The sequence below is a fragment of the Salvelinus fontinalis genome, chromosome 7 (assembly GCF_029448725.1).
Source record: "Salvelinus fontinalis isolate EN_2023a chromosome 7, ASM2944872v1, whole genome shotgun sequence".
NCBI classification, from domain to species: Eukaryota; Metazoa; Chordata; class Actinopteri; order Salmoniformes; family Salmonidae; genus Salvelinus; species Salvelinus fontinalis.
The window spans coordinates 24,282,725-24,305,761 of record NC_074671.1 but is presented as its reverse complement, the minus strand read 5'-3'; the positions used below and the strand labels follow the sequence as shown (position 1 = coordinate 24,305,761).

Genomic DNA, 23,037 nt, shown 5'->3' with positions numbered 1-23,037 from the left:
ACTTCCTACATACTGGATGCAGAGACATAAAACCACAAGTTCATCTGACTCTTGGGAAGTATGCTTCATTGCCAAAATCCCCTTACTATCCTTTTACGAAAGTAATGGCATGTTTTTGGTGGAGCTGGAATGAGACGTTGAATCATTTTGTTGCCAGCCTTGTAAACAGCATCTGTTTTCTGGCCATAATTTGTCTATATCTCTCAGAAACCTGTCGAGGACATAATCTTGGAGATTTCCACTAGTGCTTATTAAGACAGAGTGCACTCATTTGGATTAATGCTGACAAATACTCTTCAGGAAGCTTTCTGACAAGTAGGCCTCGCCGCCGCATCTGCTACGGTCTCTCAGTACAACCCACGTCAGTGGCTATGTATATGCTCCAGTTGTGGGAGAAGCCCGCAATTTGAATGGGCGTGTTTAACCACAGAGATTACGTAATTCTATGTGTGGAACTGTTCAGTTATGATTACCGTAATTTCCGGACTATAAGCCGCTACTTTTTTCCCACGCTATGAACCTTGCGCTTTATACAATGACGCGGCTAATTTATGGATTTTTCCCGCTTTCACAAATTCATGCCGCCAAAAAACTGAGCACCGTCACATAATGTGACGTAAATCGAGCGCGCTCAAACTTTCCATCATTCTGATTACGGTAGTCATTTTGTCACCCTCATCATGGCAAAGACACGGAGAAATGCATATGATGCAGCTTTCAATTTGAAGGCGATCGATCTGGCTGTTGGAAAAGGAAATAGTGCTGCTGCACGGGAGCCTTAATGAGTCGATGATAAGACGTTGGAAACAGCAGCGTGAGAAACTGACTTAGTGCAAAAAGACAACAAAAGTTTTCAGAGGAAATAAAAGCAGATGGCCCGAACTAGAAAATGAGGCTTGGATGAGTTTGCCTCCGGATGAAAGTGAGGAGAGCGCAATGAAAACGATCCAACATCGGATGAAGCAATTCTGAGGCTATTCAACTCCGACACCAAAGGAGATGACTTCAGTGGTTTCAGTGCACAGGAGGAAGATAGTGACCAAGGACTTTCTTGGTAGGCTATTGTTTACTGCTATTTAAAAAAAAAAAAAATGTTACAAGCCTGTTTCGTTAAAGCCTATTTATTTTTGTTACAAGCCGTGTTTCGTTAAAGCCTATTTATTTTTGTTACAAGCCGTGTTTCGTTTAAAGGCTGTGTAAAGTTAAATTTGTTTCAATGTACCGGTAGGCACCTGCGGCTTATTTATGTACAAAAAAAAAAAAAAATTAAATTCAGTGGGTGCGGCTTATATTCAGGTGCGCTTAATAGTCCAGCAATTACGGTACTCATTTTGGTCATGTCCTAGCATTATACTAGCGACAACGTCAACAGTGAAACGCTTACATTTTGACTTACACAATGCTCGATTTTACAATGCATATTTGAATGACTTTAAAATATTTAGGATTGATAATTATGCATTTAAAAATTGTGAAATGCATTCAATTTGTTTAATGCAACAAACATTTATTTTTTTTGTGAACACATACCAATTGGTGTACGATGCGGAAATAAAATATATTTTAAAAAATCTACCAATACCCTATGGATAAGAGTAAGAGACAGGCTAGAGAAACACAGCATGTACTATTGTTTCAGAAGCTGTGGCATTACCCAAGTTCACATGATGAGACCATGGGACATTCAATACAGTTGGGACTCATAGAAAAATCCCCACTGATCTAAGAGTCTAGACACTTCCCTATTCAGTTCCAAATATTTTGCTTCCCTATTCAGTAATAGTATTAGTGATAGCCTGGTTGTGGGAGAAGTCTGGCACAGTAGTAGCAGAGCAGCAGCAGCCCACCACGGTCCCTCACTCCCCCACAATCTGCTGCAGTCTGTTGACAAACATACATTACACTGACTCACATCCAGCAGGGCCTTTTCAGCAGCTAGTCTCCACGCTGGCTACTGCTTTAAGAAGCATTCACAGCGCTCTCCGTTTTGTATGCCTGAATAGACTCAAGGCCAGAACACGGCATAATCCTGACACCTAGAAATGACTAAGTGTGCATCTGACTGGAACGGTACCCTATTACCTACATAGTGGACTACTTTTGATATAGTGCACTACTTTGGACCAGGGGGCTCTGGTCCAAAGTAGTGCACTACATAGGTAATAGGGTGCCAGATTAGATGCAGGCCAAATCTGTATCGAGCAGACTTTTCATACCCAACGTGTGGTTCTGATGATACAGATGGACTGGCTAAGAAGATTCTTCTCCAGAGTGGGAAACAGAAGAGGGGTGAGTCATGTGAGAAAAACGCACAGGGGAGATGTTATCTGGAGAGTTCACAAAGCCACCGTGGGGCTGTGGGCTGGAAACCACAGGAACGCCCCAGTGGCTAGCTAAAGAGCACAGAGGGTTGTGTGTGTGTGTGTGTGTGTGTGTGCACTTTACTGCACGTAAGCACACACGTAGTATGCAAACCGAATATACACACACACACACACACACACACAGTGTGCAAACTGACTAGACACACACAACTCCCTGAAACCATAGCTTGTGGTGAGACAGAGCGGTTTTTCAGGGTCGTGCTGTCAGACACAAAACAAGGCCGGGAAGGCTCTCCACATGTCACGCTCTGCCTGACTCTGAAAACAAAGCGTCTCACAGAATACCAAAACTACCCCCGACAACCTGTATGAACATAAGCAGCGGTTTGGTCTGTCTGCAAAGGAAGTCCTCTGAGAAGTCATTACGAGGGTAATCTGTACCTCATCATAAACTACACCACTGTCTGTTTGGAGAGGGTGCCCCAAGGTGGTCCCCTCACTGTTCTCTGCTCTATCCTACCAAACAAAAACACACTCCTCCTCTCAGTCCTCCTCCTCCTGGTCGTATTGTTGTTGGCAGGGTGTGGCTGACTCACCGTGGCGGTGCAACACTCCAGTCTCAACAAAAAGCATCTGTGTTTACGGCCTGACCTGGAAACGAGTGGCGGCCGCTGAGGCGCCATCTGCCCATTGGCACATTAAACCACTGCCCCCTCAGCCGTAGCTAGCCTCAATTAAAACCCAGGTGAGAAGAAGCGAATGACTTTCCTCTGTCTGTATATTTCAATTTTGGGGTGGTTTATGCTAGGCCTGGCATGCTAAATGGAGATTCTCCATTGAAAGCGTTTCTTAGTCTGAGATTTGGCTTAATCTTTTTCTGTGAAACCAGACCTGTATGTCTTGACATGTTGTGTTAGTTGTACTGTACATGTGGTCAATTGGTACTGGCATGCTACATTGCTTAATATTTGTGTTGCCGTAGGTTGTATGTATGTATTCATCTAAATTATAAATCATATTTTTACAAAAAAGGTTTTCGGTATGGGGACAACTCAGCAAACAACTTGTTCTGGCCAAGGCAGAAATATAGAATATACCTCAACAATATCTATACCCATTAGACTATTATTTTGGTATCAGGGACATCTATCTCTCCGGTTGATCGGTCAGTGTCTTGTCACTGGGTTGTGTTGCATGGCAGGTGCAGCACAGTCACAACAGCTTGGCAGCCATAAAGGCATGGTCGTAGTGGCCAGATTAGATTACAAGATTGTATTACTTTGGATTGGCTCTAATCTAATTGTTCAGTTTTACAGGCAATAAACAGAACACCAATAAACAGAGAGGAAGAAAGAAAGAGCAAAAGAGGGAAAAAAGAGCCTTGTAAACAGAGTGTGATGCCGTCAAGGAGGGAAACCTGAGAGAGAGAGAGAGAGAGAGAGAGAGAGGGGAGAAACGCAGCACACTTTCTTCCCCTCAGGGTGGATGGTTACTCTCTGAGGGAGGGACTGTGGTTCTACTGAGGAGAGGGAAACACTAGCTTGTGAGACCAGTCTTATTGAGATAGATGGACGCATGGGAGAGTTTCAGGTTTGTGGGCTGTGATCGTTCTTGGTTTAAACGCACCATGTCACGTGGATTTTCAGTTGATGAAATTGCCCGTGTGGCTCAGTTGGTAGAGCATGGCGCTTGCAACGCCAGGGTTGTGGGTTCGATTCCCACGGGGGACCAGTACAAAAAAGTATGAATGTATGTACTTGTAAGTCACTCTGGATAAGAGCGTCTGCTAAATGACTTAAATGTAAATGTAAATGTAATGAAATTGGCTAGTTATTATGGCTGTAAAGAGAAGACACTTAAGGTGAGTCGTACCTCAGAACTTGGAATGTGAACGGTTTAAAAACCAAAGCAATAAAAATAAGCATTTTTAATGGTATGAAGGTCCTGTGTGTGTGTGTGTGTGTGTGTGTGTGTGTGTGTGTGTGTGTGTGTGTGTGTGTGTGTGTGTGTGTGTGTTACGTACCTCACAGCTCTGCCAACGGTTTGGAATGTTGGGCCGTAGCTTCTGCTCACACACCACCCTCCTCATCTCCTCTACAGAGGGGTCTGACTGCACCAGGTCATGGTATGGCAGCTGGTAGTCTTCAACGATGCCTGACGCAAATCACGTCAGACGCGTTAAAATACATCACAAACCGCTGACGGTACGTACAACGCAATACAACAAACGTTTATTATCCCTCGAAGGGATAATTGTCCTCTGCACAGTATATATCATAAACATCCCAGAGGAAGTAGCTCATGTCCTTCAAAAAGGAAATGTATGTGATTTGTATATACAGTGATAATCCAACAGAACCAGAGAATTAGTTAATGAACTAATAAACTTGCTATGCGCCATCATATTACTCACCAACTGTTGTTATCGGGGGCGCAACAGACAGTGAATTAATAACGGCGTATCTACAGGGGGACCAACGCACGTACCTGCTAGAGAGCATCTACTGGCTATCTCCCAGAACACCAAGCCCATGGCGTAGATATCTGCCCTCTTAAATGACTCAAAATGCTTCATGTTTATCGAGTCGTCCAGCACCTCTGGTGCCATATACCTGGGGGGGGGGGGGAAAGAAGGAAAGAGAGAGCGAGAGAGAGAGCGAGAGAGAGAGAGAGCGAGCGAGAGAGAGAGCGAGAGAGAGCGAGAGAGAGAGCGAGAGAGAGCGAGAGAGAGAGCGAGAGCGAGAGAGAGCGAGAGCGAGAGAGAGCGAGAGCGAGAGAGAGCGAGAGCGAGAGAGAGCGAGAGCGAGAGAGAGCGAGAGCGAGAGAGAGCGAGAGCGAGAGAGAGCGCGAGAGAGAGCGCGAGAGAGAGCGCGAGAGAGAGCGCGAGAGAGAGCGCGAGAGAGAGCGCGAGAGAGAGCGCGAGAGAGAGCGCGAGAGAGAGCGCGAGAGAGAGCGCGAGAGAGAGCGCGAGAGAGAGCGCGAGAGAGAGCGCGAGAGAGAGCGCGAGAGAGAGCGCGAGAGAGAGCGCGAGAGAGAGCGCGAGAGAGAGCGCGAGAGAGAGCGCGAGAGAGAGCGCGAGAGAGAGCGCGAGAGAGAGCGCGAGAGAGAGAGCGAGAGAGAGAGCGCGAGAGAGAGCGAGAGAGAGAGAGAGAGAGAGAGCGAGAGAGAGAGAGAGAGAGAGCGAGAGAGAGCGAGAGAGAGAGAGAGAGCGAGAGAGAGCGAGAGAGAGCGAGAGAGAGAGAGAGAGAGAGAGACGACAAGGTTGGTTAGATACTACAGTAGACTGACCGCGCACCGCGTCTTATGCAGCATTCAATTCACAAGTCTAATTCACAACCTTCCACAGAGCAAAAATGTCTTAAATTGAAATCCTTGAGCTGGAGTTACATACTGACAATAAAAACCATCAAAAGGTTTGGTTTCAATACACCTACAAACGCTCCCGTTCAATTGAGAGCGTTTCAGAAACGCTCATCTCACAGCAGTTAGAAGCGAATCAATATTTGCCCAACACACTCCATGCAATCAAAGATACAATCATTCCTCTGTTTTTTATTTAAAATAATTCAAACAAAAACTGATTCTATCCTCTGCTAGGCAGCCAGGCGTGTTCTCCCAACACAGCTTCTCAGAGAGATATGAAACATTATCCTCCTCAGCATTTGTAGATGAACAACATTCTTGATAACCAGCAATTCTCTCCGGTTGGAAGTTTCTGGCACAGATCGACAATCAGTTTCCCCTCCTCCAAATTCTCACCTGCACCATTAGACCCTCAAACACAAAACTGACAGATCAGTGTCTAGGGGCAATATCTCTAATACTGTCATTAAAGAAAGGACATTTTGTTCCTTAAGAAGGGAACCCCAGATTCCAAGCTAGAGATGAAAGCGAGAGGGAATGTTTTGGGAAGGGGGTTACCCTCTCCTCTGGAAAGTTGGGAGCCACAGGAAGGAAGGGTGTTAGCGCTGCGGCGCTGGGCCTAATCTCCCTCCACAGTCCACAGACGTTCCAGAGGGTGAAGTCCCAGAGCCGTGAGCCTCACTAAGCCCCAGGGATTCCAGTGGGCCAGCTGAGCAGACAGACAGAGCCAGCCAGAACCACAACACAACCACCCCAAAGAGAAAGAAGGGGGTCTCCCGCGCTACGTCAGAAAGGTAAAAAAACTCACAGGGCTTGACATTGTCTACCAGCACCAATGTGTCAGTGCACCAATTAATGCAGCTCCACCACCTAACGACAATGAACATAGTAAACTGTGGTAATGCCATTGACCACCCCCCCCCCCACCCCCGCCCCATCTACCTCTCAATGACTCAGTACTGGGCCTGCAGCATTGATCCCCCCCCCTCACACCCACAGTCCCCAGTCCGAGGGCAATTCTACATGAAACACGAGTGCAGGGGGGAACGGGGGAAAAAGAGGGAAGGAAAGACAGGGGACATGTTTCTAGCAGGGCTTCACAAGTAGGACAGATTTTTACTCGTCCAAAATCTCAAGTCAATTGTCAAAAAAAAGAGAAAAAAAAGGTCTGCAACACCATTTTTACATCATCGTACGGTGCAAGGAACCACCTTACAAAATAAAATGCATTACTATGTTTTTCACCATAGAGAATCAGTTACAAATGTAGGCTACACCTATTGGCTTCTTTGCCTATTCAAGTCTGCTTCAAAATACAACACTGTCCCTTTAAGGCTCTGCTGGAGGATGGTTGGTTACTCTTGGTAGCATATCAAATATTGCAACATTACAATTACAACCAAATTACCTGTCTTTATAAAATAATTCCCTCCAGGGCTCGAAATTAAGGGCGTCCCGGGATTTTTTCCCCTCTAAAGTTCAAAACAGACCCTGGCACAGTTCTGGGACAAACCACTGCATATAATGTATATTTGGTTTTAAAGCAGAGGCTACTAAAACAGAACAGACCGTTTAGCTTAAAATGTTGATCAAGTTTATTTCTTCATATTATAAGCTCAATAATGCGCACATGGCCGTAGACTACGCATGAACGTTCCAAAATGCAATTACAGGGGAAACGGCACGCGCTAGCGGTTTCATGTTTCATGTGAAAACATGAGAAAAATGCTGGTTTCAATGGCATATTATGGGTGTATAAAATAATTCCCTCAACATTTCTATGGTTGTATTTTGGCCAGGCTACTTTGAAACAAGACATGGTTTCATAAAACATCCCTGTTGCTGCTGCAGTGAGGTAGAGACGGCGCATTTGAATGGGCAGCGTGTTTCCATGTAATTACTCGCGCCGTGTGCCCCTCTCTTTTCCTCCTTCTCTACCATCCGCCCCTCCCTCCCTCGCAGCTGCCCTCCCTCCCTACCTGCTACCGATTTCACTGCACCTTCACCTATTATGGCCAGCAGTAGCTGTTGGAGCTGGGAGTCGGGGTGATGGCTCCAGTCACTATGAATGACGACTCGAAAGAGGCCGCCCCTGGGGACTCCACTTACCTTTGAGTTTCACACTGTGGTTGGGGGCTTGGCAGCACTCTGGAGCCAGAATGGATGAACAGTTTAAAAGGCACCTCCACCTCATCATTACAGCCAATGACAGCTTGTGGAGCCAGAATGGCCGCCAAAGGGCTCCTGTTACCTTTTGATTCCCGTTCCATCGTCGAGGGGGGAGTAGTTTGAAGTTGCCACTAACCACATCAAAGAGCCTGCATGGCGGCTCAGTCATATCACCTTGCCAGTCCAAATAACAGGCATAAGAGGGCAGCGGAGCCCAAATGGGGAGTCCAGTTACCTTTTGGTTCCTACTCTGTGGTTGGGGGCGATGTCGATGGTGTCAGTGGCGGAGTCATGGCGCACGGCCAGGCCCAGGTCAGCGATGCAGCACGTCCCGCTCTTCTTCACCAGGATGTTCTTAGATTTCAGGTCCCTGTGGGCGATGGCCGGCTTCCCTGGAATTGGAGGGGAGAAGAGAGAGAGGAGAAGTGAGAAAGGAAGAAGAAAGAGTGGGAGAGAGAAAGAAAATAGATGAGAGTGGGAGAAGAGAGAGGGTGGGAGAAGAGAGAGGATGGGAAAAGAGAGAGGATGGGAAAAGAGAGAGGGTGGGAGAAGAGAGAGGGTGGGAAAAGAGAGAGGGTGGGAAAAGAGAGAGGGTGGGAAAAGAGAGAGGGTGGGAAAAGAGAGAGGATGGGAAAAGAGAGAGGGTGGGAAAAGAGAGAGGGTGGGAAAAGAGAGAGGGTGGGAAAAGAGAGAGGATGGGAAAAGAGAGAGGGTGGGAAAAGAGAGAGGATGGGAAAAGAGAGAGGGTGGGAAAAGAGAGAGGGTGGGAAAAGAGAGAGGGTGGGAAAAGAGAGAGGATGGGAAAAGAGAGAGGATGGGAAAAGAGAGAGGGTGGGAAAAGAGAGAGGGTGGGAAAAGAGAGAGGATGGGAAAAGAGAGAGGATGGGAAAAGAGAGAGGGTGGGAGAAGAGAGAGGGTGGGAAAAGAGAGAGGGTGGGAAAAGAGAGAGGGTGGGAAAAGAGAGAGGATGGGAAAAGAGAGAGGATGGGAAAAGAGAGAGGGTGGGAAAAGAGAGAGGGTGGGAAAAGCGAGAAGGTGGGTGAAGAGAGAGGGTGGGTGAAGAGAAGAGGGTGGGAGGAGGACAGAGAGAGAGAAGAAGAGAGATGAGAGGGTGGGAAGAGGAGAGAAAGAGAGGGGGAAGGAAGGGAAGAGGAGAGAAAAAGAGAGGGAAGGAAAGCGAGAGAGAAGAGAGAGAGCGACAGAGGGGACAAAAAAGTGAGAGAAATTAGATTGAGCGCTCACTGATGCAAAGGTCAGACAGTGAGGGGAGAAAAACTGAAAAGATAAAAAGCCTGCCTGTCCCCGCTGGTGCCTACATGATCGTATTTGACATGTAGGAGTGGAGAGAGTGGGGGTGCATCTCAATAGTCTTAAGTGGTCTCCTCTCCTTACTCCTTGTATCCATACTAATCTAAAAAACCTGGACAGCTGAAAGCACATTCTTTGCATTTGCATATCCTGCATCTTCAGATAAGAAAATAGACCCATAATAAGGTCCTGTATATGGTACAGTTGAAGTCAGAAGTTTACATACACCTAGGTTGGTGTCATTAAAACTTGTTTTTCAACCACTCCACAAATTTCTTGCCAAAACTATAGTTTGTTAACAAGTCGGTTATAACATCTAATTTGTAAAAAAATTCCAACAATTGTTTACAAACAGATCATTTCACTTCCAGTGGGTCAGAAGTTTACATACACTAAATTGACTGTGCCTTTAAACAGCTTGGAAAATTCCAGAAAATGATGTCATGGCTTTAGAAGCTTCTGATAAATGATGTCAATTAGCCTGAGTCAATTGGAGGTGTACCTGCGGACGTATTTCAAGGCCTAACTTCAAACTCGGTGCCTCTTTGCTTGACATCGTGGGGGAAAAAAATCAGAAAAAAATCAGCCAAGACCTCCGAAAAATAATTGTACACCTCCACAAGTCTGGTTCATCCTTGGGAGCAATTTACAAACACCTGAAGGTACAAATTTCATCTGTACACACTTTAGTATCCAAGTATAAACATCATGGGACCACGCAGCCATCATACCGCTCAGGAAGGAGACGCGTTCTGTCTCCTAGAGATTAACATACTTTGGTGCGAAAAGTGCAAATCAATCACAGAACCGCAGCAAAGAACCTTGTGAAGATGCTGGAGGAAACCGGTACAAAAGTATCTATAGCCACAGTACAACTAGTCCTATATTGACACAACCTGAAAGGCCGCTCAGCAAGGAAGATGCCACTGCTCCAAAACTGCCATAAAAAAGCCAGACTACAGCTTGCAACTGCACATGGGGACAAAGATCGTACTTTGAGAAAATGTCCTCTGGTCTGATGAAACAAAAATAGAACTGTTTGGCCATAATGACCCTCATTATGATTGGAGGAAAAAGGGGGAGGCTTGCAAGCCGAAGAAGACCATCCCAACTGTGAAGAACAGGGGTGACAGCATCATGTTGTGGGGTGCTTTGCTGCAGGAGGGACTGGTGCACTTCACAAAATAGATGGCTTAATGAAGAAGGAAAATTATGTGGAAATATTGAAGCAACATCTCAAGACACCAGTCAGGAAGTTAACCTCTCTGGGATATGTGGGACGCTAGCGTCCCAACTGGCCAACATCCAGTGAAAATGCAGAGAGCCAAATTCAAATAAATTACTATAAAAATTAAACTTTCATGAAAATCACACATTCAGTATACCAAATTAAAGATACACTTGTTGTGAATCCAGCCAACGTGTAAGATTTCAAAAATGCTTTACGGCGAAAGCAAACGATGCTATTATCTGAGGACAGCACCCAAGCAAACACAGACCATCATATTTCAACTCTCCAGGCGCGACAAAACGAAGAAATAAAGATATAATTCATGCCTTACCTTTGACGAGCTTCTTTTGTTGGCACTCCAATATGTCCCATATACATCACAAATGGTCCTTTTGTTCGATTAATTCTGTCGATATATATCCAAAATGTCCATTTATTTGGCGCGCTTGATCCAGAAAATCACTGGTTCCAACTTGCGCAACGTGACTACAAAATATCTCAACAACAAAAAAAAACATTGACCCCAAGCATACTTCCAAAGGTGTGGCAACATGGCTTAAGGACAACAAAGTCAAGGAATTGGAGTGGCCATCACAAAGCCCCGACCTCAAACCCATAGAACATTTGTGGGCAGAACTGAAAAAGTGTGTGTGAGCAAGGATCCTACAAACCTGACTCCGTTACACCAGCTCTGTCAGGCGGAATGGGACAAAATTCACCAAACTTATTGTGGGAAGCTTGTGGAAGGCTACCCGAAACGTTTGTCCCAAGTTAAACAATTTAAAGGCAATGCGACCAAATACTAATTGAGTGCATGTAAACTTCTGACCAACTGGGAATGTGATAAAAATAAATAAAAGCTTAAATAAATAACTACTATTATTCTGACATTTCACATTCTTAAAATAAAGTGGTGATCCTAACTGACCTAAGACAGGAAATCTTTACTAGGATTAAATTTCAGGAACAGTAAAAAAAAAAGGGAAAAAAAGGAGTTTAAATGGCTAAGATGTATGTAAACTTCCAACTTCAACTGTATATATACACCCACTAACGGTCAAAAGTTTTAGAACACCTACTCAATCAAGGGTTTTTCTTTATGTTTTTTACTATTTTCTACACTGTAGAATAATAGTTTAGACATCAAAACTATGAAATAACACGTATGGAATCATGTAGTAACCAAAAAAGTGTTAAACCAATCTAACTATATTTTTGTGAGATTCTACAAAATAGCCACCCTTTGCCGTGACAATGCAAAGTGTGCAAAGCTCTCTCAACCAGCTTCATGAGGTAGTCACCGGGAATGCATTTAAATTAACAGGTGTGACTTCTTAAAAGTACATTTGTGGAATTTCTTTCCCTTTTAATGCGTTTGAGACAAATAAGTTGTATTGTCACACGGTAGGGGTGGTATATAAAAGATAGCCCTATTTGGTAAAAGACCAAGTCCATATTATGGCAAGAACAAGCACTATGATGAAACTGGCTCTCATGAGGACCGCTGCAGAGGATAAGTTCAGAGTTACCAACCTCAGAAATTGCAGCCCAAATAAATGCTTCACAGGGTTCAAGTAACAGACACATCTCAACATCAACTGTTCAGAGACCGCATGAATCAGGCCTCCATGGTCGAATTGCTGCAAAGAAACCACTACTAAAGGACACCAATAATAAGAAGAGACTTGATTGGGCCAAGAAACACGAGCAATAGACATTAGACCGGTGGAAGTGTGTCCTTTTGTCTGGAGTCCAAATTAGGAGATTTTTTGTTCCAACCGCCGTGTTTTTGTGAGACGCCGTGTGGGTGAACGGATGATCTCCGCATGTGTATTTCAAACCGTAAAGCTTTGAGGAGCAGGTGTTATGGTGTGGGGGTGCTTTGCTGGTGATACTGTCAGTAATTTATTTAGAATTCAAGGCATACTTAACCAGCATGGCTACCACAACATTCTGCAGCGATATGCCATCCCATCTGGTTTGGGCTTATTGGGACTATCATTTGTTTTTCCAACAGAACAATGACCCAACACAACTCCAGGTGGTGTAAGGGCTATTTGACCAAGAAGGAGAGTGATGGAGTGCTACATCAGATGACCTGGCCTCCACAATCACCCGACCTCAACCCATTTGAGATGGTTTGGGATGAGCCGGACCGCGGAGTGAAGGAAAAACAGCCAAACAAGTGCTCAGCATGTGGGAACTCCTTGAAAAGCATTCCAGGTGAAGCTGGTTGAGAGAATGCCAAGAGTGTGCAAAGCTGTCATCAAGGTAAAGGGTGGCTATTTGAAGAATCTCAAATATAAAATATTTTGATTTGTTTAACTTCTTACGGCTGAGTCCCCGTTAATAACGGGATCGATATGACAACAGCCAGTGAAAGTGCAGGGCGCCAAATTCAAAACAACCGAAATCTCATAATTAAAATTCCTCCGTCATACAAGTATTTTACACCATTTTATAGATAAACTTGTTGTTAATCCCACCACAGTGTCCGATTTCAAAAATACTTTATGACGAAAGCACACCAAACAATTATGTTAGGTCTGCAGCCAGTCACAGAAAAACCCAACCATTTTCCAGCCAGAGAGGAGTCACAAAAAAAGAAATAGAGATAAAATTAATCACCAACCGTTGATGATCTTCATCAGATGACACTCATAGGACTTCATGTTACACAATACATATATGTATTGTTCGATAAAGTTCATATTTATATCCAAAAATCTTAGTTTACATTGGCACGTTATGTTCAGTAATGTTTTGCCTCCAAAACATCTGGTGATTTTGCAGAGAGCCACATCAATTTACAGAAATACTCATAATAAACATTGATAAAAGATACAGGTGTTTTACATGGAACTTTAGATAAACTTCTCCTTAATGCAACCGCTGTGTCAGATTTCAAAAAACCTTTACGGAAAAAGCACACCATGCTATAATCGGAGTAGAGCGCTCAGAGCCCAAATAAGCCATAAAGATATCCGCCATGTTTTGGAGTCAACAGAAGTCAGAAATAGCATTACAAATATTCACTTACCTTTGAAGATCTTCATCAGAATGCTCTCCCAGGAATCGCAGTTCGACAATAAATGTTTGTTTTGTTCGATATAGTCCATCATTTATGTCCAAATACCTTCATTTTGTTTGCGCGTTCAGTCTAGTAATCCACATTCATGACGCGCAGGTCAGATGAAAAGTCAAACAACTCCATTACAGTTCGTAGAAACATGTCAAACGATGTATAGAATCAATTTTTAGGATGTTTTTAACATAAATCTTCAATAATGTTTCAACCGGAGAATTCCTTTGTCTTCAGAAATGCAATGGAAAGCAGGTCGCTCTCACGTGAGCGCACATGTTAAGCTCGTGTCAGACACCTGACTCAGAGCTCTCCTTCCCTCATTCTTCACAGTAGAAGCATCAAACAAGGTTCTAAAGACTGTTGACATCTAGTGGAAGCCTTAGTATGCCCAAAATGACCAATATCCCACTGTATATTGGATAGGCAGACCTACAAACCTCAGATTTCCCACTTCCTGGTTGGATTTCTTTCTCAGGTTTTTGCTTGCCATATGAGTTCTGTTATACTCACAGACATCATTCAAACAGTTTTAGAAACTTCAGTGTTTTCTATCCAAATCTACTAATAATATGCATATCTTAGCCTCTGAGCCTGAGTAGCAGGCAGTTTACTCTGGGCACCTTATTCACCCAAGCTACTCAATACTGCCACCCAGCCATAAGAAGTTATCACTTTTTTGGTTACTACATGATTCCATATGTGTTATTTCATAGTTTTGATCTTTTCACTATTATTCTACAATGTAGAAAATAATAAAATTAAAGAAAATCCCTTGAATGAGTAGGTGTTCTAAAACTTTTGACCGGTAGTGTATAGTGCAATATATCATAGTCTGTGTGGGACCCAGAGAGGTAGACACAGGGGAAGAATAGGGAATAATTACTAGGTAGGTAGCGTGCAATCAGGAGATCAACTACAGAGGCCCGACAGGGATGATTTAACATCTATTTACAGATATAGAGTGGGGTTTCCCTACGGTGGGGAGCAGACCTGCTTGCCATCATAGTCGAACTTCCAAGTTTCCCTTTCTATGTCCATGATACAAACCTAATGTGTGAACATTATGATTAGAGTACAGATATACGTATGAAGTATTGTATGCATGTCATTTGGTGCCTATGTTACACACAGTTTGTAACACATTACTATTCTACGTGAAGCCAAAAGGCAAATGTTCCGACTCCCATCTCTTGACAAACAGTAAAGTCCTCAGTCGCTGATTGGTGGGTGTTGCTGTCACCAGTCACTGATTGACTGTGATTGGTCAACATAGCTGTCACTCACCTTGCGTGCCAACGATCTCCATGTGGAGGTGGGCCAGGCCGCTGGCAGTGGACAGGGAAAGTTTGATCATGCCCTCCACGGTGACGGTGTAGCGGTTCAGGTAGTCAAACAAAGAGCCATGCTCATGGTAGTCTGATACCAGCCACAGCTGGGTCCATGTCCCATTATCTGGAAAGAGAAGGGGGGAACAGAAAGAGGGAGGGGAGAGGGATACAGGTACAGAGAGATAAAGTAGAGTAAGATGAGTGATGGAGAGAAAAACAAAGAAACAGACAGACCGAGAAAGACCGAGCGACCGAGGGTGAGAAAGACAGAGCGAGAGAGACAGAAAGACAGAGCGAGAGAGACAGAAAGACAGAGCGCGAGAGAGACAGAAAGACAGAGCGCGAGAGAGACAGACAGAGCGCGAGAGAGACAGACAGACAGCGAGAGACAGACAGACAGAGCGCGAGAGACAGACAGACAGAGCGCGAGAGACAGACAGACAGAGCGCGAGAGACAGACAGACAGAGCGCGAGAGACAGACAGACAGAGCGCGAGAGACAGACAGACAGAGCGCGAGAGACAGACAGAGCGCGAGAGACAGACAGAGCGCGAGAGACAGACAGAGCGCGAGAGACAGACAGAGCGCGAGAGACAGACAGAGCGCGAGAGACAGACAGAGCGCGAGAGACAGACAGAGCGCGAGAGACAGACAGAGCGCGAGAGACAGACAGAGCGCGAGAGACAGACAGAGCGCGAGAGACAGACAGAGCGCGAGAGACAGACAGAGCGCGAGAGACAGACAGAGCGCGAGAGACAGACAGAGCGCGAGAGACAGACAGACAGCGAGAGACAGATGGACAGACAGACAGACAGACAGAGAGAGAAAGACAGAGAGACAGAGAGAGAAAGACAGAGAGACAGAGAGAGAAAGACAGAGAGAAAGACAGAGAAAGACAGAGAGAGAAAGACAGAGACAGAGAAAGACAGAGAGAGAGGGAGAGAGAAAGACAGAGAGGGAGAGAGACAGAGGTTAATGAACACAGTGAGTTGGTTCTCCTCAGAGCAATGTAATGTTACATCCAGATGGCCAGAGAGCTCAGAGCAGCTGGACTGAGCACAACCACCGCCCCGACTCTAGAAACACACACACACACCTACCCCTGGCTCCCTAGCAGGGTTTCTGCACTGAGATCACTAGACTTCCTCCAAATATGCTGGAGTGACCCTTCTCATGAGTATCAAACCGTTACAAGCCCACACCAGCCTCTACCTTATCCTAAACACTAATAGAGGGGCATTACGAATCTTAAGGTCCAGCAAGAAAAATCTATAAAAACACACCCCTACAAAAGTGGTTCTACTCTTTAGAGGTGAGCGGTGATTGGTCGTACCTTTGTTGTCGGCAGCGATGAAGCCCAGGATGTTCTCGTGACGCAGCATGACTGTCTGGTAGATCTCAGCCTCGCGGAACCACGAGCGCTCCTCACGGGACGAGAAGATCTTGACCGCCACCTCCTCGTCTCGCCACTTCCCCCGCCACACCTCACCGAAGCGGCCCTTCCCGATGCTCTCCTGGAGGATGATGGTCCGGGCTATGGTCCTCTGAACCAGCAGAGGCAGACCTGGGAGGAAGAAGATGGTTTAGAAATGCGCTACAAAACGGGACTGGTCACTCACTAGCAATGTACATAGTAACAACCGCTGCTTAAGAAGAAAGCAATCCAAAAGACGACGTCATGAAAATGACCTGGAACTAACTTCAGTGTAAAAAAGTGATTGGCTAAAAAAAGTGATTGGCTAATTGTCTGTGCTGCGGCTTTTCAGACAATATTCAGCAAATGCATTTTATTTTTTTTAAACCTTAAACATATTGAAACTGAAACCGTCACAAACAGGCCAGAGTTGTGCTCCTGGGTAAATATATCTATCGCTCTCTTTAATTTCACCAGCTGGACAGTCAGCTATTTACTGTGGGGCCTGCAGGGAGGGGTTGAGAAGTTGAAAGCCGCAGGTACTAGCAGCAGCAGAAATAGCCTGGTTGTAGAGGCTGCGGAGGTCAGGGCCATTAGAAGCCAAACGGAGAGTAGGTTGTGGTGGGCTAGCTAGCTGTATGAGGAGAGAGGAGAGCAGGGAGGAGAGACAGATGCAGGGAGGAGTGCAGGGAGGAGACAGATGGGGTCACTATGATCCTAGCAGGGTCTGATGTTCACTAGATGTGTGCCGTGACGTCCTGGAAAATAATATTTTAGTCTACATGCTGCATGAGTGGACTGAATGCCTTGGTTTTTCCATGACTATAGTAGGCCCCTAAATTGTACTTTTGAAAGTCTTTCGTCTGTGCCGTGCTCCTCATCCTTTTTGTCTGTGTGTATTTAATTCAGGCAGACTGTGGATTTATTCACCTGCTTCGACAAAGAGCAAAACATTAAGCTGGGTAATTTAAGATCCCATTCTGAAAATGAAAAATCCACTTTAAAAGCCGGAAAAAAGGAGACACTGACAGGTTTGTCAAATTCAGTAAGACTGTGGACTTAGCTGGTCCTCCAGTTTTGATATCTTGCAGAAAGTACAAATCAACTTTGTCCTAGAATGGAAAATCCTACAAATCATAACCAAAAATGTATTCACATTTTCGCGCAAAAAGTCCCAAGAAGTTGATTCTGAATCAAATCCAGGTATCCTAGAGGTGTGGATTTCTCTGCCAGTCCTGATAGTGAGCTGTTAATTGCTGGTCGGACCAAGAAGACAAGGTTTCCGCGTGCCAGTTCTCTCACCACGTCTCCCGGCTGGCGTCTGGGGTTGAGAGCGGCTGTCAATAGAGCCACGGGCCGCACCGCTTCCATTACGCCACAGTTAAGGCTGAGTTCATCTGAGCTAGAGATGAACCGATAAGATAACGGCTGCCTTCACTACACACTCACTGAGGGCGGGAGTCACTTCTCCCTGGCTCGATCTCCCCCATCGCCTCACAGCGGAGTGTGTCTCTAAGCACTGTTCTGTAGCTACACACACACTCAGTTATTCACACAGGCACACACCCACACCAACACGCATGCTGGTAAGCTTGCGCACTGAACAGTCGCACGCTCATTCAATTGCACACGCACAGCCAAACAAAGAAGCAACGCAACACGAGTAGCCACATCGGAGCAGATAAGGCACAGACCAAAAGGATCTATTAACACTAAAACAAACAAATACAGATTATTTTTTTTGACTAAATAATATAACAAAACATGAGCGGTCCTGCATGAGCAGAGACCCCTCCAACACAGTCACACACACACATCCCCACCCCTTCACCCCATGGCTACCTAACCCACCAGAGCCGGAGCCAGAGGTGGTCATGTCGTAGATGAGGTCTTGGAGGGTGGAGCCCACGTTGAGGAAGGGGTGGTTCATGGAGGGGTCCTCCTCGTTGGGTACGCGGTGGTGGACGCCCGCACGGCTGTGGCAGATGTAGAAGACCAGCATCAGCACGAAGCACAGCACGCACACAGGCCCCGCGATGACCGCTGCCAGCGCCACAGGCCCCAGGGGAACCGGCTTCACCGTCGGCACTACAGGGAGGAGGGAAAAGAAGGGGTTAAAAGAGGAGCTAGATACAGCTGCTATTCTTTTGACTGTGTTGGGTTTGGTTTTTGGCTCATCTCTGGTTGGACGAAGAGAAAAAGATGTCCACGGGCACAAATTCACACAGTTCTTTTAATAATGAGAATTTTGTTCACAATCAATAGGAGTTTGTTAATTCACTTTGGTAACTATCGACATTCTTTACAACTGTTCCATCTAAATGAATAACTATTTAAAAAGGTCCAGTACAGCCAAATGCGTGATTTCTCTCTCTCCGTGTGTGTGTTATATATGTATGTATGTATGTATGTATGTATGTATGTATGTATGTATGTATGTATGTATGTATGTATGTATGTATGTATGTATGTATGTATATATATATACAGTGGGGAGAACAAGTATTTGATACACTGCCGATTTCGCAGGTTTTCCTACTTACAAAGCATGTAGAGGTCTGTCATTCTTATCATAGGTACACTTCAACTGTGCGAGACGGAATTTAAAACAAAAATCCAGAAAATCACATTGTATGATTTTTAAGTAATTAACTTGCATTTTATTGCATGGCATAAGTATTTGATACATCAGAAAAGCAGAACTTAATATTTGGTACAGAAACATTTGTTTGCAATTACAGAGATCATACGTTTCCTGTAGTTCTTGACCAGGTTTGCACACACTGCAGCATGGATTTTGGCCCACTCCTCCATACAGACCTTCTCCAGATACTTCAGGTTTCGGGGCTGTCGCTGGGCAATACGGACTTTCAGCTCCCTCCAAAGATTTTCTATTGGGTTCAGGTCTGGAGACTGGCTAGGCCACTCCAGGACCTTGAGATGCTTCTTACGGAGCCACTCCTTAGTTGCCCTGTGTGTTTCGGGTCGTTGTCATGCTGGAAGACCCAGCCACGACCCATCTTCAATGCTCTTACTGATGAAAGGAGGTTGTTGGCCAAGATCTCACGATACATGGCCCCATCCATCCTCCCTTCAATACGGTGCAGTTGGCCTGTCCCCTTTGCAGAAAAGCACCCCCAAAGAATGATGTTTCCACCTCCATGCTTCACAGTTGGGATGGTGTTCTTGGGGTTGTACTCATCCTTCTTCCTCCAAACACAGCGAGTGGAGTTTAGACCAAAAAGCTCTATTTTTGTCTCATCAGACCACATGACCTTCTCCCATTCCTCCTCTGGATCATCCAGATGGTCATTGGCAAACTTCAGACGGGCCTGGACATGCGCTGGCTTGAGCAGGGGGACCTTTCGTGCGCTGCAGGATTTTAATCCATGACGGCGTAGTGTGTTACTAATGGTTTTCTTTGAGACTGTGGTCCCAGCTCTCTTCAGGTCATTGACCAGGTCCTGCCGTGTAGTTCTGGGCTGATCCCTCACCTTTCTCATGATCATTGATGCCCCACGAGGTGAGATCTTGCATGGATCCCCAGACCGAGGGTGATTGACTGTCATCTTGAATTTCTTCAATTTCTTCAACTGCGCTAACAGTTGTTGCCTTCTCACCAAGCTGCTTGCCTATTGTCCTGTAGCCCATCCCAGCCTTGTGCAGGTCTACAATTTTATCCCTGATGTCCTTACACAGCTCTCTGGTCTTGGCCATTGTGGAGAGGTTGGAGTCTGTTTGATTGAGTGTGTGGACAGGTGTCTTTTATACAGGTAACGAGTTCAAACAGGTGCAGTTAATACAGGTAATGAGTGGCGAACAGGAGGGCTTCTTAAAGAAAAACTGTGAGAGACGGAATTCTTACTGGTTGGTAGGTGATCATATACTTATGTGATGCAAAAAAATGCAAAATACATACTTAAAATCAAACAATGTGATTTTCTGGATTTTTGTTTTAGATTCCGTCTCTCACAGTTGAAGTGTACCTATGACAAATTACAGACCTCTACATGCTTTGTAAGCAGGAAAACCTGCAAAATCGGCAGTGTATCAAATACTTGTTCTCCTCACTGTATGTATGTATGTATGTATGTATGTATGTATGTATGTATGTATGTATGTATGTATGTATGTATGTGTGCGTGTATGTAAATACACAGAGAAATCACGTTTTCGGGTATATATACACACACTCAAAACTTTGGGGTTGCTTAGAAATGTCCTTGTTTTTGAAAGAAAAGCTATTTTTTTGTCCATTAAAATAACATATAATTGATCAGAAATACAGTGTAGACATTGTTAATGTTGTAAATGACTATTGTAGCTGGAAACAACATTATTTTTAATGGAATATCTACCTAAGCGTACAGAGGCCCATTATCAGCAAGCATCCCTCTTGTGTTCCAATGGCACATTGTCTTAGCTAATCCAAGATAATTTTAAAAGGCTAATTGATCATTAGAAAATCCTTTTGCAATTATGTTAGCACAGCTGAAAACTGTTGATTAAAGAAGCAATAAAACTGGCCTTCTTTAGACTAGTTGAGTATCTGGAGCATCAGCATTTGTGGGTTCGATTACAGGCTCAAAATGGCTAGAAACAAAGTATTTTCTTCTGAAACACATCAGTCTATTCTTGTTCTGAGAAATTAAGGCTATTCCATGTGTGAAATTTCCAAGAAACTGAAGAACTGGTACAACGCTGTGTACTACTCCCTTCACAGAACAGTGCAAACTGTCTCTAACCAGAATAGAAAGAGGAGTGGGAGGCCCTGGTGCACAACTGAGCATGAGGACAAGTATTAGAGTGTCTAGCTTGAAATACAGATGCCTCACAATTCCTCAACTGGCAGCTTCATTAAATAGTACCCGCAAAATACCAGTCTCAACAGTGAAGAGGCGACTCCAGGATGCTGGCCTTCTAAGCAGAGTTGCAAAGAAAAAGCCACATCTCAGACTGGCCAATAAAAATAAAAGCTTAAAATGGGAAAATTAACATAGCCAAAATCCCGGAGTCGCCTCTTCGCTGTTGACGTTGAGACTGGTGTTTTGCGAGTACTATTTAATGAAGCTGCCAATTGAGGACTTGTGAGGTGTCTGTTTCTCAAACTAGACACAAACGTAATTGTCCTCTTGCTCAGTTGTGCACCGGGGCCTCCCCCTCTTGCTATTCTGGTTAGAGCCAGTTTGAGCTGTTCTGTGAAGGGAGTAGTACACAGCGGATATCGGTATCGGCCAAAAATGTCATATCGGAGCATCACTAAATTTGTTTATTCTTCACCATTTTAATTGCAAAAAAATAACAGTATGGTACTTAAATTGTTAAAAATGTCTGAATTGGACCTAAGATAATTTCAAACCAGCGGTGTGTGAAAAGGGGTCCAGGATAGAGTTGGCGAATGGGCCTTTTGATTGACATGAAGTGAGCCTAATGTTGGATGTACACCCATTAGTTACCCAAGTGCTGGATTATACATGTATGGATAACCCTATAAGTACATTAAAAACAGAATACCCACACACCAGTGTTCCCCAACAACCTTTTCAAAAATGTCTGACCATTACAGTCTTGGCTCTTTGGTCCTTTTCCTCGAAAAGCATCAAATATATGAAAGCGATGACAGAAGGAATAGCATGGCTCATCATATGCCCGTGTCACCAATGTCTTCAAGTCACTGGTTAATACGCTTTCATACGTCGATACAGTACGTACAGTATAGTCACATGCCTATAGGATGAATCACTGGGGCTCAAGGCTCTAGCTGTATCAATAGTGATGGAAGAGAAGCTGTTCTGGCCTGAAGGCCACAGTAAAATATGTTGTTTTGACCACAAGACTGTATCTGAAAGGCTCCTACTGTGTTGGCCACTCAATCTCCTCTCTAATAGTTTGAAAACCTGCAACATGTAAAAAAAATATTTAAAAAAGGGGCAGACAGTGCTCCTGCAATGACACACTATGAGCGGTTAATTTTGTAAACGTCACAGGGGTAGCTAGGAAAATAATCAAACGAAAAGGGTCAAGTGTGGGGTGCGCTGAAGTTGTTCATTAAAGTCCTGGAGCTGCGCGTTCTCCGGTCCAAGGCTTTCAGTCAACACTTAAAAGGGCAGAGGTGGGCTTACTTTGTACGGCGACAGAGAATTGTTGAAGTTTGGAGAAAAATCGACCTTTTGCCAAAAACAGGGCCACTACACTGCGTGGGCAACCATCTGTTGCATATAAATGTTTTAATTTCTATACAGAAAGCTATGCCAGAACAAAATGCTTAGTGTAGCAAGACGGGTATAGGTTAACCTAGGTCAATCCTTTAAAAACAGGGTTTTGGGTTGTTAAAATCCTCTCCTCTACCTACATGGCAATCTCAGACAGTTATTTCTGTCCTAATTCTATGATTTCTGTGCACAGAGGGCAGTCGTAATGATGTGTTTTATAACTGATGGGTAAGGCTATTTAGGATTGGCAAGGTAACAACATAATTAGGACTGAAGATTGTGTGTGTGTGTGTGTGTGTGTGTGTGTGTGTGTGTGTGTGTGTGTGTGTGTGTGTGTGTGTGTGTGTGTGTGTGTGTGTGTGTGTGTGTGTGTGTGTGTGTGTGTTCGATGACGTGGAGAGATTGGGTGATTCATTCAATGGTACAGACAGACCGAGAAATCTGACGACTGTCGATAGGTACTTGGAACAGCCTCCTGTGCTTTCTCTTGCTAGAGCAAGAGACGTCCCTGCTGTGTACTGAACGGGTACCAACAACCCTGCCGTTTCTACTTCGCAATGTTTGTCAGTGGCCAAGAACTTGACTTTGAGCCAATCAGAGAGCA

The 23,037-nt window shown here is 44.7% G+C and overlaps 1 protein-coding gene across 4 annotated transcripts in view; it reads right to left on the bottom strand.

The window, feature by feature from the left end:
* Positions 1-23,037, bottom strand: part of LOC129859259 (TGF-beta receptor type-1-like) — a 67,886-nt gene that overhangs the window by 10,933 nt on the left and 33,916 nt on the right. Inside the window, exons 3-8 of one of the 4 annotated variants that reach the window (XM_055928799.1) lie at positions 18,064-18,309; positions 16,141-16,371; positions 14,765-14,932; positions 8,092-8,248; positions 4,812-4,936; positions 4,348-4,466 (exon numbers count right to left, since the gene is read on the bottom strand). In XM_055928799.1, coding sequence (XP_055784774.1) covers positions 4,348-4,466; positions 4,812-4,936; positions 8,092-8,248; positions 14,765-14,932; positions 16,141-16,371; positions 18,064-18,309 — 1,046 coding nt within the window. Of the gene's footprint in view, positions 1-4,347; positions 4,479-4,811; positions 4,937-8,091; positions 8,249-14,764; positions 14,933-16,140; positions 16,372-18,063; positions 18,310-23,037 lie in introns of all 4 variants that reach the window. The other 3 variants (XM_055928797.1, XM_055928798.1, XM_055928800.1) reach the window with 3 other exon arrangements.